The sequence below is a fragment of the Hibiscus syriacus genome, unplaced genomic scaffold, assembly GCF_006381635.1.
Source record: "Hibiscus syriacus cultivar Baekdansim isolate YM2019G1 unplaced genomic scaffold, ASM638163v2 tig00003041_pilon, whole genome shotgun sequence".
NCBI lineage: Eukaryota > Viridiplantae > Streptophyta > Magnoliopsida > Malvales > Malvaceae > Hibiscus > Hibiscus syriacus.
The window spans coordinates 2,898,235-2,913,669 of record NW_024061960.1 but is presented as its reverse complement, the minus strand read 5'-3'; the positions used below and the strand labels follow the sequence as shown (position 1 = coordinate 2,913,669).

Genomic DNA, 15,435 nt, shown 5'->3' with positions numbered 1-15,435 from the left:
TTTTTGGATACTTTGACTTTGATTGGTTGTTGAATGTTTGGACTTATTTTTATGGATGCTTGAACTTAATATATATATTTGGTTTGGTTAAATTTTCTTATTTTTGCATCATTAGACATATATGACCAATTATCCATTTCATGTTATATGAATATTGATTTATGAAACTAATGGCTAACCTCTCTTTTGATTGTGATCTTAGCAGCTTATAATTAATAAATCAATTGGCTTAAGTTTTTCAAAACATTCTTGTTTAAAACGTATTATTGAGTCTTTTTGATTTAACAAAAAGGGGGAGAAGATGTGTGTCATAGTAAGGGGGAGTAATTTTTCAAAAGTTGATTTCATAAATAATTTTCTAAATCTTAAAATTTCCCAAGTGTTTTGTTATATCAAAAAGGGGGAGATTGTTAAAAACATTTTTGATATTTCGATATAACAAATTAAGTTAAATGAATTTTATGATTTTTACAAATGATTTTACAATTTATATTCGATTCAATTTATCGAATATCAAATTATTACTCCAAGTCTTTGAAGATCAATTTTAATCCTTACTAAACGTGTAAAATTGTGATTTGTACTTAAACTATTTTTAAAACAATTTTTCAAAGTATTTTAAACCAAAATCAAGCCTTAAATCAATTTTTCAAAGGCATGCATCGATGCATCAATACCATGCATCGATGCATCAATGAATAAATTGAAACATCGAATGCATTCCATGCACCGATGCACTCTCCATGCATCGATGCACTCTGATTTAATTAAAACATCGAATGCATTTGATGCATCGATGCACAATCCATGCATCGATGCACCAGGCTATTTTTCAAACATCGAATGCACTTCATGCATCGTTGCACTCTTAGTGCACCGATGCACTAGGAGTCCAACGGTCAAAATATTTAAAATTTTACACTGATGCACCGATGCATAATGGTCATGAATCGATGCATGAGACGCTCCCACCCAGAAAATTAATTGTTTTCACACAATAACGGCTCTATTGACTCCACTAATTATCACCAAAGTTCAGAATTGATTCAAGGAGTATTTAAACAAGTTTAGAAGCCATTGATCAACAACAAGAAACATCAAGCAACTAGAATCAAGAGAGAATAAAAGAGAAAGCATCAAACCTCAAGTTTGAGCATTTCAAGCCTATTTTTCATTCAATATTCATTTTGCTTTCAAGAACACTTTTATGCTCAATTATATTTATTCTTGAGTGTTCTTTTCTTTGTTCTAGAATTGTGCAAATAATCTACCTTGTGAGGATTTCCTTGTAAGTTTGCAAATTTGTATTGTTCTCTTTGGGAGAGAGTTTTTCTCAAGAATTTGGGGTATAATTCTTGAGGGTTTGTAAGGTTACTCTTTGTCCTCAAAAGAAAGACAAATTAGTGAATTTGTGGAAAATCCTTAGTGTGGATAGCTAAGGTAATGGACGTAGACTTTGATTGAGAAAGTCGAACCACTCTAAATCACTGTGCAAATCTTTTCAATTTTCTGCAAAAGCTTCTACCGAAATTTTTAATTGCCAATTCACCCCCCTCTTTGTCGATTCTGTCGATCGATTAACTCGACAAATAACAAAAGCAATATTTTCAAAATATAGGCACATGTCATCCAAATTAAATGCAGCTCGTAAAATAAAAACGTTACAACAAAAGTCATTGTACGAATGTGTCGATCCTCTAAGTGCTAGGTATGGGTCACTTATCCAAAAAGTATCTGAAAGAGAAAATTTTGGGGGAGTGAGCACAGTGCAGAAATAAAAGATACAATTAAGTTTTTAAAATCAGTTCATATCACAATTATTAAAACATCAGTAGAGTTTTTAGTTTAAAATTTCAGTATCACTCTCCAACTAAACACCATAGACAATTCTCCATAACTGCATCCATAAGGACTTACCCTAGGCTTAAAGGGCGTAGGTGCCAACCTAAGGGAGCACCTTGGGTCCATAAGGTCTTACCCTAGCCGAAGCGGAGGTGCCCACCTGAGGGGAGTGCCCTCAGGCCCATAAGGACTTACCCAATGCACACAGCAGAGGAGCCACCCCAAGGGAGTACCTTAGGGTCCATAAGGTCTTACCACTAGGCCCAGGAGCCTACCAAAGAGTCGCCTTAGATCCATAAGGAATTATCAGCTCGATAGATCTGAACCTATATAAGGAATTACCAATTTGACCAAGTTGAACCTGCAGAGACTTCATACTAGATCCCAAAGTACCCAGAGAAAATAGTTTTCAGACAGTAATTAGTGGAGCAGTAAATCAGAGTTCAGATATATTTATTTATCAGTAAAAACAATAACTAGAGAACATGAATCAGACAATCAGGCTTAAACTTTAGTAAATCAGAAATTAGACTTTAAATCAGATAAATCATACGAAATCAAATCAAACACATGATTTTTCAAGTAGATATTTAAAACAGATATATGGCACACAAGGAACACACCTCGCAAAATGAAACATTCTGGTAAATCTAACGAGCACTGGCTTCACTACGCTCTTCTGCTGAACGAGAACTTAGGTTATATCAGAACATGATTATAATCGAAGTAAATATACTAAACTGGATATTTAACAAGGTTACAAAACTATGAGTATTCAAGGGCTCTCGCGCACGAGCAGATCGAGAGGAACCGGGTCGAGCAGGTGAACGGTCAGGAGATCCACGAGTACCTTAAATATTCGATAACATTAATTAGTCCTTGATCCTTTAGTAAATTTTGATGCACTAAAATAAATAATTAATTTACATATGCATATTCGGGTTGAAAGGTAAATTTGGAGGCTTTCGGATTCGAATTTGGAAAAATAGACTTTGGATTCGAACTTAGGACATCGAAAAACATAAAATATAACTTTTAAAAAAAATTAACTTTTTGGGTCAAAGTCAACGGTCAACTATGGTCAAAGTTAACGGGTTAGGTCAAAGTCGTCAGACCGATTTGAGTTGACTCGGTTCGATCTGAGTTGACTTAGACCGGTTCGGGTGATTTGGGCCAGTCCAGCCCGATTGGACTGGTCTAATATGTTTTCTTGAAGTGGCACAACCAACGCGTGGTGGTGCATACGGCGGCAACGGGGGTCGAAGACGACAATCGATCCTTCCATGAGCAGCAAAACAACAATATCAACCTAAAACAACATCCAATCAAGCCAAAAATGGGTAAAAATATTTGAATATGGCAACAAACGACTTACCCACATCAACAACGGGGAAAACGATGGCGACAGCCTCACCCACTGATCGAGTTTTGATCGCACGGAGCTGGGGAGTCTTCATGGGGTGGCAGTAAGGCGATGACGAAGGAGACGATCGAAAAACTTGAAAAACCGAGACCACAAAGGGGTATTTGGTGCAGCTTCAACCTCTCACCCACGATGAACAACGACTGGTTTGGAGCCTTCGACGGTTGGGGTTTGGTCGGAGTGGAACGCTGATTCAATTGGGACGGGCGGCGACGTGCACCACTGGTCGGAGTCGCCAAGCTGTCGAAATGTTTTTTTTCCCGAGATGAGATTTTGGAAACCACACCAATTTTAATTTCTTCTGGTGATTAATTTTCAATTAAAAGGTGAATGTGATAAAAAAATCTATCGTTTCGAAAATTTGGAAATTCCTTTATGAAAACAAAAACTTACGGTTCGAAGAGTCGCCACCAATCTTTGATTAGGGTGTGATTGGACACCCAAAAATAAAATTTTCATTTTAATAAAATATTAATTTTAATTTGAAAGACAAACTTGGGTTCTGCATTACCAAAATTTGAGTTCGGGAATCGGTTACGTGTGGAGAAAGATTAACACCCCCACAACGCCCTAAATCGGTAACTAGTCGATTAATTAATTGTCTTTACAATAAAATGTACAAATTCAAGTCTAATTTAATTTAAGATCCCCTAAAATAATATTTTTCAAAATTTTGGATGAAATATAATAATATTTAATTATTTTCTATCGAGAAGACCTGATCTATCATACTTTGAAGCAATCAATTCTTACTCCAATCGAAATAAAGAAATATTAAAATTTCATTCTAAATTTCAAAATAATAATACCCAAAATAATTTTTAGAGATAAAATAATAATATTTAGTTATTTATGATCGACATTATTATTTTGAAAACCCTTTGAAAAAACATGCAAAAGTATAAAAAATAAAAATAAAAATAAAAATAAATAAAAAAACCTATCAAGCAATTGATTAATTATTTATTTTACCAATATTTAATGAGAATAATAATATTCAATTAATTAAATATCACGAGACGAGACCATAGATTCAATCTAACTGTCTTTTCTCGATGAATTTAATTAAAAGAATACGATCTTTTCCTCAATCCTCAAATTTTATAAAATGGATTCGATTTAATTAGTGTCACTTGGCAGGATAAACTTTCATTTTAAAATTATCGAAAGTAACTTTCTTATCCGTTAAGACAGTCACTGATAAGACAATCACTTTACAATAATATTAAAATACTCGAATATTACCCTTAATCAATTTATTTTGAATCGAGTCCAATGATGCTGATAAGGGTATCATGTGAAATTAATTAGGACTAAAATGAACTAAAATGCAAGCAACATGCAAAAATTTATAAATAAACTTAAAAATAAGACTATATCACAAATAATCAAATTTCATGCCAAGGTAAAAATAAAACCAAATAAACAAGTAACTAAAAATAAACAATTTCAATATTAAAGGCTAAAATTGCAAATAATGAAAATAAATAAAACATAGGGCTAAATTTAAATTAATTAAAACTCTATGGCCAAATTAAAAGAACAAAAAAACATATATTGGTGCTCAAAATATAAATATATCAAAATACAGAGGGCTGTAAATAAAATATTCCTAAAATAAATCAGGCCTAAAAAATGAAAATTACAAAAACAGTCCCTTAAGGGACTAACTGTAAAACACTCGTACACTATGGAGGACTAAACTGTTATTTTACTAAATATTATAAAGCATAAATATAAAAATGGAAAAATAATAAAAACGATCTCCAGTGACCATTTTGTAAAACACGCTTAAATATAAGGGCTTTATGATGTAATTTTACCCTAAATTACCTCTATATATACCATTCATTTTGTTTTTTTTTTCATTTTCATCAATATTTCACACAAAAAAAGAGTTAGGAAGAAACTCTCTCAACGTGGCTCGCCCTGTCGCTCACCGACCACCACGAACCACCGTCAGACTCCGATCAGGCCACCGATCCGACCACCACACACGGTGGTCGAAATTCCCAAAATCACCCAAAATCACTGTCTCATCTAGATCTAACCTCTTAGGTAGTTATCTTAGACAAAAATGACCCTAAACACGCCTAAAACAAGCCTCAAAGGTACCCGACCGTTTGACTTCTTCCTCTTCCGACCACCGTGAAGACTTCCCCGACTATGGTAAGTTTCCTTCCCTTTTAAACTCTCGGTTTTCTTCCTATTTTACGTGCAAAGTTTCTGTTTTTCCCCCTTTATTTATTCTTTGTTTTGCTTTGAATATAAACACATAATAACTAAAAATAAATACATAATATACCTCTCAAATATATACTTTATTGCTTTGTTTCTCTTCTGGAAAATCCAAGGGATCGAACCCCTATTATAGATTCTTGTTCGGGTATTTATACCCGAAATATTACACTGTTTATTTTTTTATCTTATGATTAAAATAATTACTTCATTGCTTGCCTTGTAGATCCACTTATGTTTATCTTGTTGGTGGAGATAGTGCTTGTAGTGGAGCATGGTGCTTGTAGTGGAGATAGTTGGTGCTGCTACACATGGGTGATATTTGGCATGGAGGAAAAGCATGGGTACATGGTGGGAATAATAAAAGATGATATGCAAGCACATGGGATAGTGGAGGGGTTTTAAATAAAAAAAATGGTATTTAATTGGGGTGGTGGAGATAATGTTTGTAGTGGAGCTTGGTAGAAAAATGAGGTGTTTACAGGAAGAATTAAGGAGAGAGGCGGCGACGACGACTAGGGTAAATTTGGGGGAATTTTTGGGTTGATTCATGAGCCGGGGGTTTTTTGATTTGGGTAATTTAAAACCCGAAAATAAAACAAATTAAATAAATGTTTTATTATTTTAAACACAATTTGGGACACAAGCGGGTTGGTAGGGGCATGGCTAGCCATACCCTAGGTCATTGGTTCAAACTTGGCTAGCTCTATATTTCTCATTTTTTTGGCTGACATATGAGTATGGGTAAATTATAGGACTAATCCCTAAATTTCTCAAAATTTTGAATTTAGCTCAGAAGTTTTTAAAATATGCAGTTTAGTCCAAAAAACAATTAATTAGTTTTAATTAAATTTCAAATATATTTTGAGATGTGACACATATACTATCTTACAATAACTCCAAATTATTCATAAAAAAATGATTTTGAGTCAAAGAATGATAGAGCATCAAATTAGGATCAGCTCAAATCATAGTCAACCATTAAATTATTAAATAGAGACCTTTCAACTTACAACTACCACTCACCTGGATTTTATTATTCTTCTTTTCATTTGAAAGAAAGAAAAAAAACATTCGGTCATGCACTTAACAAAAAAAAAAAAAAACTATGCATCAATCAGTTAAAGTAAATGCTTGAATTGCAATTATTTAACTTTAATTATAGAAAATTTAGTGAAAACCAAATTATTTGTGGATATATTATTGACAGTGAAGATATCAACTGTTATTAGAGAAAAAAGAAAAAGAAAAAAAATCATTCATAATTTATTACTGTATCATTTAAGCATGTGCTGTTTAAGATTATAGCCATGGATAATCTGATTTACTCCAGATAATTTAAGATTTTATCATGTTTGGTTCAACAATTTGCTGTTACGTATTGTCCGTATATGAACTCATAAAACAAACTTAATAGTTTAAAAAAGTATTATTCTCTTTAGAGGTCTCGAGTTCGAGTAGCTTTATCTATAAGATATATGTACATTGTCTGGAGGATGTATTAACGTTGTCATAATAGCATAACATCTTGTTTTTATATATAATGCTTTCTAGGTTGGCAAATACACACATTAGATGGAAGGAAAATATCCCAGACAAGCTTACAATTAACAATCAAAGGAGCTACTCCAATTCCAAAAAATACATATATATATATATATATATATATATATATGTAGGGTAAAGTTCAGTTGAACATCTGAACCTACCTATACAAGTAAAAAAATATGGTACACTTAGCATTAGCATCACACACATACATCTTAGGTTTAAAAGGCAACATCCATACATTTTGGTAGGCATCTACGACCTGACGAAGGTTTATAAGTTTTTAAAAATTCCGGATCCTCTTCGAGAGACTCGGCGTAACTTTCCAAAATCGAAACTATCTCATTGAACGGTGGTCTCTTCTCGGGATTGCTTGACCAGCATCGGTTGATGAGATGGCTAAACCCAGGAGGACATGAGGAGGGTAGCGGCGGTCTTGCATTCTGCATAAATCCCAGAAATTATTAGATGAAAATCAATCATTTTATTCTAACAACAAGAGAAAATAACACCATTTGTCCAACAAACCTTCTGCTCATGACCCTCAGGAAATTCAGGAATGATAATGTTCAGACTCGCTATGCATGTTAAGTTCGGTATCAATTACAACTCCAGATGAAAAACAAAACAAGTTTATGCAGCTGCTCTTATTCCAATGCTTAAAATTTCAGTATTTTATTCAACTTCTGAAAGCAAACTAAACCCACACCCTAACACACACACTAAGAAGATATCAGTTGAAATTGTTGATTTTTCACAACCTAAGAACTACATTACATGTTCTTTCACAATTATTACCATCACCTAATTATAGGTCTATAGATCAATGATCAAGTCATTCATAATAAAATAAATGTTTACATGTTTCACATGTATCAGCCGGAAACAATTAATAAAAAGGAGGACGCTGTCCAACAAACCATTTCCACATTCTTTTAGGTCATATCCTCTATCAAGTTGCATGATTTGTTTGTTTACAACTTAAATGGATTACAGGCCTACTTATATTTATCACTTCATCCAACTTTAAGACTTTAGCATCGGCATGAAGCCATGTCCTAATCATGCCATGCCTAGTTCTACAACGTTAAGTTTTCGATATGGCTTTAATTAATAAAACTTTTCACATACTTCAAAAAGCCTAACAGCATATCTGGATTGAATATTATTCTACTCCATCTAAGCTTAAAAGAAAAAACCACTTCAACTCTGTTATGATATCATCTAGATTAAAAACTATAAAAGTTTCTGAAGTAGAGAGCATCATCAAATCAAACCAATTCACATGAAGCAATGCTTCAGCATAACATTAGCATTTCCATTATGAGAAAAGGGAAAGGGCATCAGTGGAATCTCATATGTACAAAACTAATCACTTAATATGAGTTAGATAACTCCTCAGTATAAATTATATTGGATCATCACTATGCAGTTTCCTATTTCCTATATAACTGGCAAACGAGAACTAATCCATGATCTTAATAAACAGAATAGTACAAGGTAGAGTGAGGAAAAAAATGAAAAGGCTTCCATGTACCAAAGGTAGAGAATCTTAATAGCATTCAAGATTCATACCAAGAATGAGTTAAGTTCTTTACCTTTTGGCAGACTGCAAATGCAGCTTGTTCAGGAGTCATGTTGTCAAATGGTGTTAGAGCTGTTAAAAGCTCCCAGAGGACGATGCCAAAACTGTAAACATCAACTTTCTTTGTATGGTGTTTCTCTTTAATCATTTCAGGTGCCATCCACCGATAAGTACCTGTAAATCCCTTTGCGCTACCACACTGAGATTCTAAGCACGAAATACCAAAATCCGCCACCTTCACACACATATCTTCTCCAAGGAGTAAATTTTCTGATTTGAGATCCCTGTGAAGTATTCCTTGTGAATGAAGATACTGCATCCCACGTGCAATATCAAGAGCTAATTTTAGAGCTAAATCATGTGGGACTGAATATGGCTCTTGCTGATGCAGGTACTTTCTTAACGATCCACCCGCAAGATACTCGGTGATTATACAGAAAACAGGAGGCTTCTTACAAGCTGCAACAAACTGATTGGAAGGTAAAGTAAAAATAATTAGTGAACAAATAAGAGAATGGAAGCCCCGAGCCTTAAAATATTTAAGACTAGCAGTTGCTTGTCGTGCAGAAAAAATTCAGCTTATTATACTGTGACCTATGCAGATGATTGATCACATGCTGACAGGCAGTAGGCATGGAGTCTGTGGGTTTATGTGATTCAAACTTTCTTTTCATTCTGTTTCAGTTTTGAATATTTCATGATCACCAAGGAGAATAAGGAAGGGATGGAGATAATCTGTTGTTATCCAAGAATGTTAAAGAGTTTAATTTATTTCAGCCGCTTTTGTAATTTTGACGTTAGCACCAAGAAAATCACAGAAACAACATTTTGCATCCCAAAATTCCCCGAGGGAGCATTACTAAATCAAACTGATAAATAACTCTTTGGGTATGTTTGGTTGAGTGGAAAAGTGGAAGGATGAAAGAGGAGAATGGAAAAGGGTAAAGAAAACAAATTTTGAGTGTTCTTGGTAGGAAAGAGAAGTAAGGACAGAAAATAGGAATGATGATGATTTTGCATTTTATCAAAATCTTATTTTCTTCCCTCATATCTTTCAACCCTACCAAACAATGAATGGGAGAAAATCCTAACCCAAACAATCACAGTAGCTCACCTTTAGAGAAGTTCAGAGTGAGCAAAATATCTTGAGAAACGTTCCATTTTGTAAACAACCAATATAAAATAATAAAGTGACACCAATAGGCACAGATTATTCTTTCCCATTAGGAATCATCTCATCAATAGGAACTAGGAACTAATTTATGCAACCTTATGGCCACATCAGGTTATGATGCCAGACTTTTGTAAAAGAAAGACGTTATTTATCAATTATCAAGGCTAGTAACATGGGCAAGTTGAAGGAGTCCACATTGCAACAGAAAGGAATTAAATGCCACATGTCTCGGATAGGTATGACAAACACGGCTCAATTAATGCCAACCGACTAAACAGCATTCATTCCACCCTCCCAATCCCCAAAACCGAATAAAAGAGTTGTGAAATGGTAGGGTGAAAATAAAATGGTCACAAATTCGAACGGAAGCGAGGCTACTTCGGCAGTACAGCTAAGTATTGGTTTTGTTAATTGACTCATTTCAAAGGATAAAGACCTTTTTAAGTTGGAATCTTATAAAGGGAAAATAAGCACATTCTTCCCTTTTCAAGGTAGAGTAGTTTGATTCCCCCAGTTCATTCCCATTCCAAAAAAAAGTTGCTTTCCTACCAGATATGTCATGATCCATTCATTTTCAGCAATCTTTTTCACTAAACTCTTGCTTGAATATGATACAATTTTATGAAATGTGGTCACATTAAATCACAAAAGCAAAAAGGCAGAAATTAGATCAGCATGTTTCTTTATGTCAAAAACATCACATTCCCCCAAATCCACAACAAAGAAAGATGCATGATCAAACATTACTAGACGACCTATGATCCCTTTCAGCAAAAAAAAAAAAAAAAACATAATGCAGGCAAATGGATACCAAATATATTAGATAGAACTTACAGTGATGATATTGGGATGCCTCAGATGAAAAAGTAAAGCCACCTCAGATATGAACTGCTTCTCAAGAAAGTTAGCTAAATTCTCATCCTCCTCAGGCTGGCTGATAATTTTAATTGCCACATCCCTTTGCTTATATATCCCTCTGTAAATCCTACTATGTCTACCTGAAGCGAACTTGTTGCCAATAAGCAACTGTGACATGTCGGCACTCCATTCTTCTTCCCCTTCTTCTTTTATCTTAGCACCAGAGGAAACCAAATACTTGGACCAAGACACAGCTCTTTTGTATTCTCCAAGTGAAAGTCTCCTCTCCGACTTAACATTGTTTGAGATTTGCTTAAACCAGTAAAAATTCTTCATGGGTTAGCACTCAAATAAAATCATCAAATCAATCCAATGTTGAACTTGAGAAGAAAAAAAATAAAACACAACCCAGATTTTGTAGCAAAAAGAAGTAAAAAAATGTACAGGTGATGCTATCTATATAATTCGAACTTCAAGAAACCCAATTTGAACAGAAGTAAAGCGAGAACAAGTAGAAAAGTTTCCTAGCTCAAAAATGAAGCTCTCTCTCGTGTTTGTGTTCCCTGAAGATGATAAAGCAAATCCTTCATCGTTTTTACAAAATCCCAAAGCCTAAACTCAGAGATCAAATGAAAAGGACAAGCAGGGGGGACGGCTGGAATCCACACCAGCTGGAATTTTCATTTTTTTCTTTATTGAAAATAAAAGAAACAGAGAGCTAAATGAATAAAAGGCTTGTTGGTAGACAGATGGTAAAAATGGCAGCCGTGGAGACAACTGAAAACTGTTATGGGTAGAAAAAGCTTTATCTTTTTCTTCAAGGACTCAAAGCGTCAAACAGGTAAGACTTAGAGAGGATTTTTCTAAAAAGGTCTAACTTTATTAATAGTATCATCTAACTTTTACTTATTGAACAGGAAATTGAAATTATCAAATTATTGATAATCAAACTTACATTTGTAAGTTATTAACCCAAATTTAAAGGTTGTAAATGAGATTTTTTTTTTTAAAATGGACCAGTTTAGTAATGTTTCTAATAATAGAAAAAATGATTTTTAACTTAACCTTTTAAGTTCAAATTTATAGTTTTTACTGTGAAAAGTTATTCTTAAGTGAAATTATATTTTTTCTTCAAATAGTATATTTTTAATTTACAATATAATGTCCAAAATTAATATATTATCTTTTTAAAACTATTTTTAACAATAATCTCAAACAATTAAATTTTAAATTGTACATTTCAAAAATATTTTTACAACACTTTAAAAATCATTTTTCAAAACCAATACTAAGTTGACCCTTTCTAAATTTAATCTTGATCCAGAAGGAATGGAACTGGGGACTTAGGGTGTGTTTGTTTGGAGGAATGTGAGATTCTCATGAGAATAGAATCTACATTCCCCCGTTTGGTTGGCCGAGAATGTCATTCCCGGTAATCTTATATTACTAATAGTGGATTTTTTGGGGTATATTATCGGGAATGTCATTACCTCCTTTTCCTTAGGTATTGTTGGATTACCGACGTTTTGGACTAAAATGCCCATAATTTTTTTCTTTCAAAAATATCATATTCTGTCATTGAATAATAAAAAATATACGAATGTTAAATTACAAATTTATCCTTAAACTATTTTAGATTTACAAAAAAAGTCTATAATTAAAATTTTATATGAAGTTTAGGGGTTAAAATAAAATTTTACCCTTAGATTAAACCTTTTTATATTTTTAATTTTGTAAAATATATATATATAAATTTTATGAATTTATTTTTTTTAAAGAAAATATATAAATATTTTTCAATTTGTTAAAAAAAAACAAATATATAATAAGGACAATTTGGTCAAATATACATTCTAATAATCTTTTATTCCTTTAACCAAACACGGTAATCTTACATTCCTGCTAAACCAACCAAACACAAAATACAACATTCCCAGTAATCCTATTCTCTGGTAATCTTACATTCCCACTGGTAATCTTACATTCCGTGAACCAAACACACCCTTAGGGGATGGAAGAGGAGTATTCCTAATAGGGGTGTGCAAAAAGATCTAATTCGATCGTTCTGATCCGAAAATTTGGATATCCTATCTATTTTTTTATTTTCAGATAATTCAGATAGGTTATCCAAAAAAGAAGTTAGATAATCGAATCGAATACGGATATTTAATTTTGAATTATCTGAAAACCCGAAAAAATGGGCTTTTAGGTTTTAGATAATCTTTAACCTATTAAATGAGTAACTCACAAACTCATTAAAGTTTTAATCCAATAAAAATTAAGATATTTAATTATTTATTAGGTGTGAGTAGTTAATATAACATAACATAACATAACATAACATAACATAACATAACATAACATAACATAACATAACATAACATAACATAACATAACATAACATAACATAACATAACATAACATAACATAACATAACATAACATAACATAACATAACATAACATAACATAACATAACATAACATAACATAACATAACATAACATAACATAACATAACATAACATAACATAACATAACATAACATAACATAACATAACATAACATAACATAACATAACATAACATAACATAACATAACATAACATAACATAACATAACATAACATAACATAACATAACATAACATAACATAACATAACATAACATAACATAACATAACATAACATAACATAACATAACATAACATAACATAACATAACATAACATAACATAACATAACATAACATAACATAACATAACATAACATAACATAACATAACATAACATAACATAATATAATTATCGAATAAGTTACATTAAATTACAAAATTTAAAATTTAAAATATTTTTTTGTCAAATTAAATTTTATATTCTGAGCTAGATATCCGATCTGAAGATCCGGATATTCAAAAGGTTGGAGATTCGACTTTTAGATCAGATACAAATCACTATTTTAAGTATCCAAAATTTTCGGATATCAAAATTTTTGGATCGGGTCAAATATTCAAATTTACACACACTTAATTTATAGTAGATCTAAATTTCATAATCTAAATGAATATAAATAAATTAGAATGATGAACTTAATCAATTGATGAAATGTATTTGGTTATTATAAATACGATTTTAATTATGTAAATAAAAAAATAAAAAACGATATAAGGTGGTGGTGTTGACGTTTTCCCAATAAATCACTGGTGATCGGTATATTTATCGATCTAACACCGATCAGATTATATTTCCCGATCTAACACCTGTAGCAGTAAAACGCGCCCCCTAAACTGCGCTATACGCTGATTTGGCGTCACGTGGGTATAGCGCGCCCCCTGATCCGCGCTATACCTGGGTATCTGACACGTGGGGTATAGCGCGGTGCAGGGGGCGCGCTATACCCCTAAATACCCGCCCCTCCACATCCCAATCCTCCCTATAAATACCCCCATTATCAATCACTTTTATCACACCAAATTCTCTCAAATTCTCTAAATTTCTTTCAAATACTCTTTTTTTTAAGGTATATTTTATAATATTTTTACTATTATGTATTTAATTTATTTAAGTATTTTACTTTATTTAATACTTTACTAATATAATTCTTTTGCATATATATAATGGAAGGCAGTCTACTTCGCTCGGATGGAAATCATATATCTCTACAATTTGCTGATACGGTAACATTTTAACGTTTTAATTTAATTTAAATTATTAGTAATATTTAGTTGATTTATTTAATGCATGATTATTAGATTAAGAATTAAATATCTCGACACTTTGCTGATACGGTAACATTTTAACGTTTTAATTTAATTTAAATTATTAGTAATAATTAGTTGATTTATTTAATGCATGATTATTAGATTAAGAATTAAATATCTCGACACTTTGCTGATACGATAAAATTTTAACGTTTTAATTTAATTTAAATTATTAGTAATAATTAGTTGATTTATTTAATGCATGATTATTAGATTAAGAATTAAATATCTCGACACTTTGCTGATATGTTAATATTTTAACGTTTTAATTTAATTTAAATTATTAGTAATAATTAGTTGATTTATTTAATGCATGATTATTAGATTAAGAATTAATTTTTGTAATTATTTATTTTTAGGAGAAGGACCGTGTATTAGATCCTTTTATTAGGAATCTTAAGTTAGTGATACCCAGCCGTGTCTTGCCGTATTTAGTAGAGGCTGGATTCGGTTACATAGGTAGATATTAGGGTCACTGTAAGATAGAGCCAGACCTTATTTTTGCCTTAGTAGAGCAGTGGAGGCCGGAGACCCACACATTCCATCTTCCGTGCGGAGAGTGCACGATCACGCTTGAGGATGTTTCTATGCACCTGGGGCTTCCGCTGGATGGAGATGTGATATCGGGGATAGCTTCTGGTTCTTGGACTACTTTGTGTCGGGATAGTCTAGGATGTGTCCCGGAATATTTTATCGGAGGTAGGATACCGTTAAATTGGTTAGATGCCAATTTTCGGGAGTTGAGCGCAGACACCTCTGAGGATGAGGTTAAGATGTATACACGGGCATGTATACTGCAGCTGATAGGAGGGTTGCTGATGTCGGACAAATCGCGTAACCTAGTTCACTGCATGTGGTTGCGACATCTTAGCGACTTTCATCTCGCCGGATCATTCAGTTGGGGCTTGGCAGTTTTGGCTTTGCTGTACAGGGAGATGAGTGGAGCCACTGACTACAAGAGTAATGCTATCGGCGGATGTCTCCTGCTGCTGCAGTCTTGGGTATGGTATCGATT

General features: G+C 32.8%; 1 protein-coding gene across 2 annotated transcripts; it reads right to left on the bottom strand.

Moving 5' to 3' along the window:
- Positions 1 to 7,182: 7,182 nt before the first annotated feature.
- Positions 7,183 to 11,038, bottom strand: LOC120168895 (serine/threonine/tyrosine-protein kinase HT1-like). Of its 2 annotated transcripts, none has more exons than XM_039177163.1 (3): positions 10,645 to 11,038; positions 8,650 to 9,105; positions 7,183 to 7,494 (listed from the first exon to the last, which is right to left on the bottom strand). In XM_039177163.1, the coding sequence occupies exons 1-3, from the start codon at positions 11,002 to 11,004 to the stop codon at positions 7,273 to 7,275; spliced, it is 1,038 nt and encodes a 345-aa protein (XP_039033094.1). In that variant the 5' UTR covers positions 11,005 to 11,038; the 3' UTR covers positions 7,183 to 7,272. The 2 variants fall into 2 exon arrangements, with proteins under 2 accessions (XP_039033094.1, XP_039033098.1); XM_039177167.1 differs by having other exon boundaries at positions 10,687 to 11,038.
- Positions 11,039 to 15,435: the final 4,397 nt, after the last annotated feature.

Excerpts from the sequence above, each read along its gene's own strand:
- LOC120168895 (XM_039177163.1), bottom strand. The coding sequence starts at position 11,004 with ATGAAGAATTTTTACTGGTTTAAGCAAATCTCAAACAATGTTAAGTCG. Across the intron at positions 9,106-10,644 it reads GGCATCCCAATATCATCACT|TTTGTTGCAGCTTGTAAGAA; the intron begins GTAAGTTCTATC and ends CCTTCCAATCAG. Across the intron at positions 7,495-8,649 it reads CATTTGCAGTCTGCCAAAAG|AATGCAAGACCGCCGCTACC; the intron begins GTAAAGAACTTA and ends GGATTTATGCAG.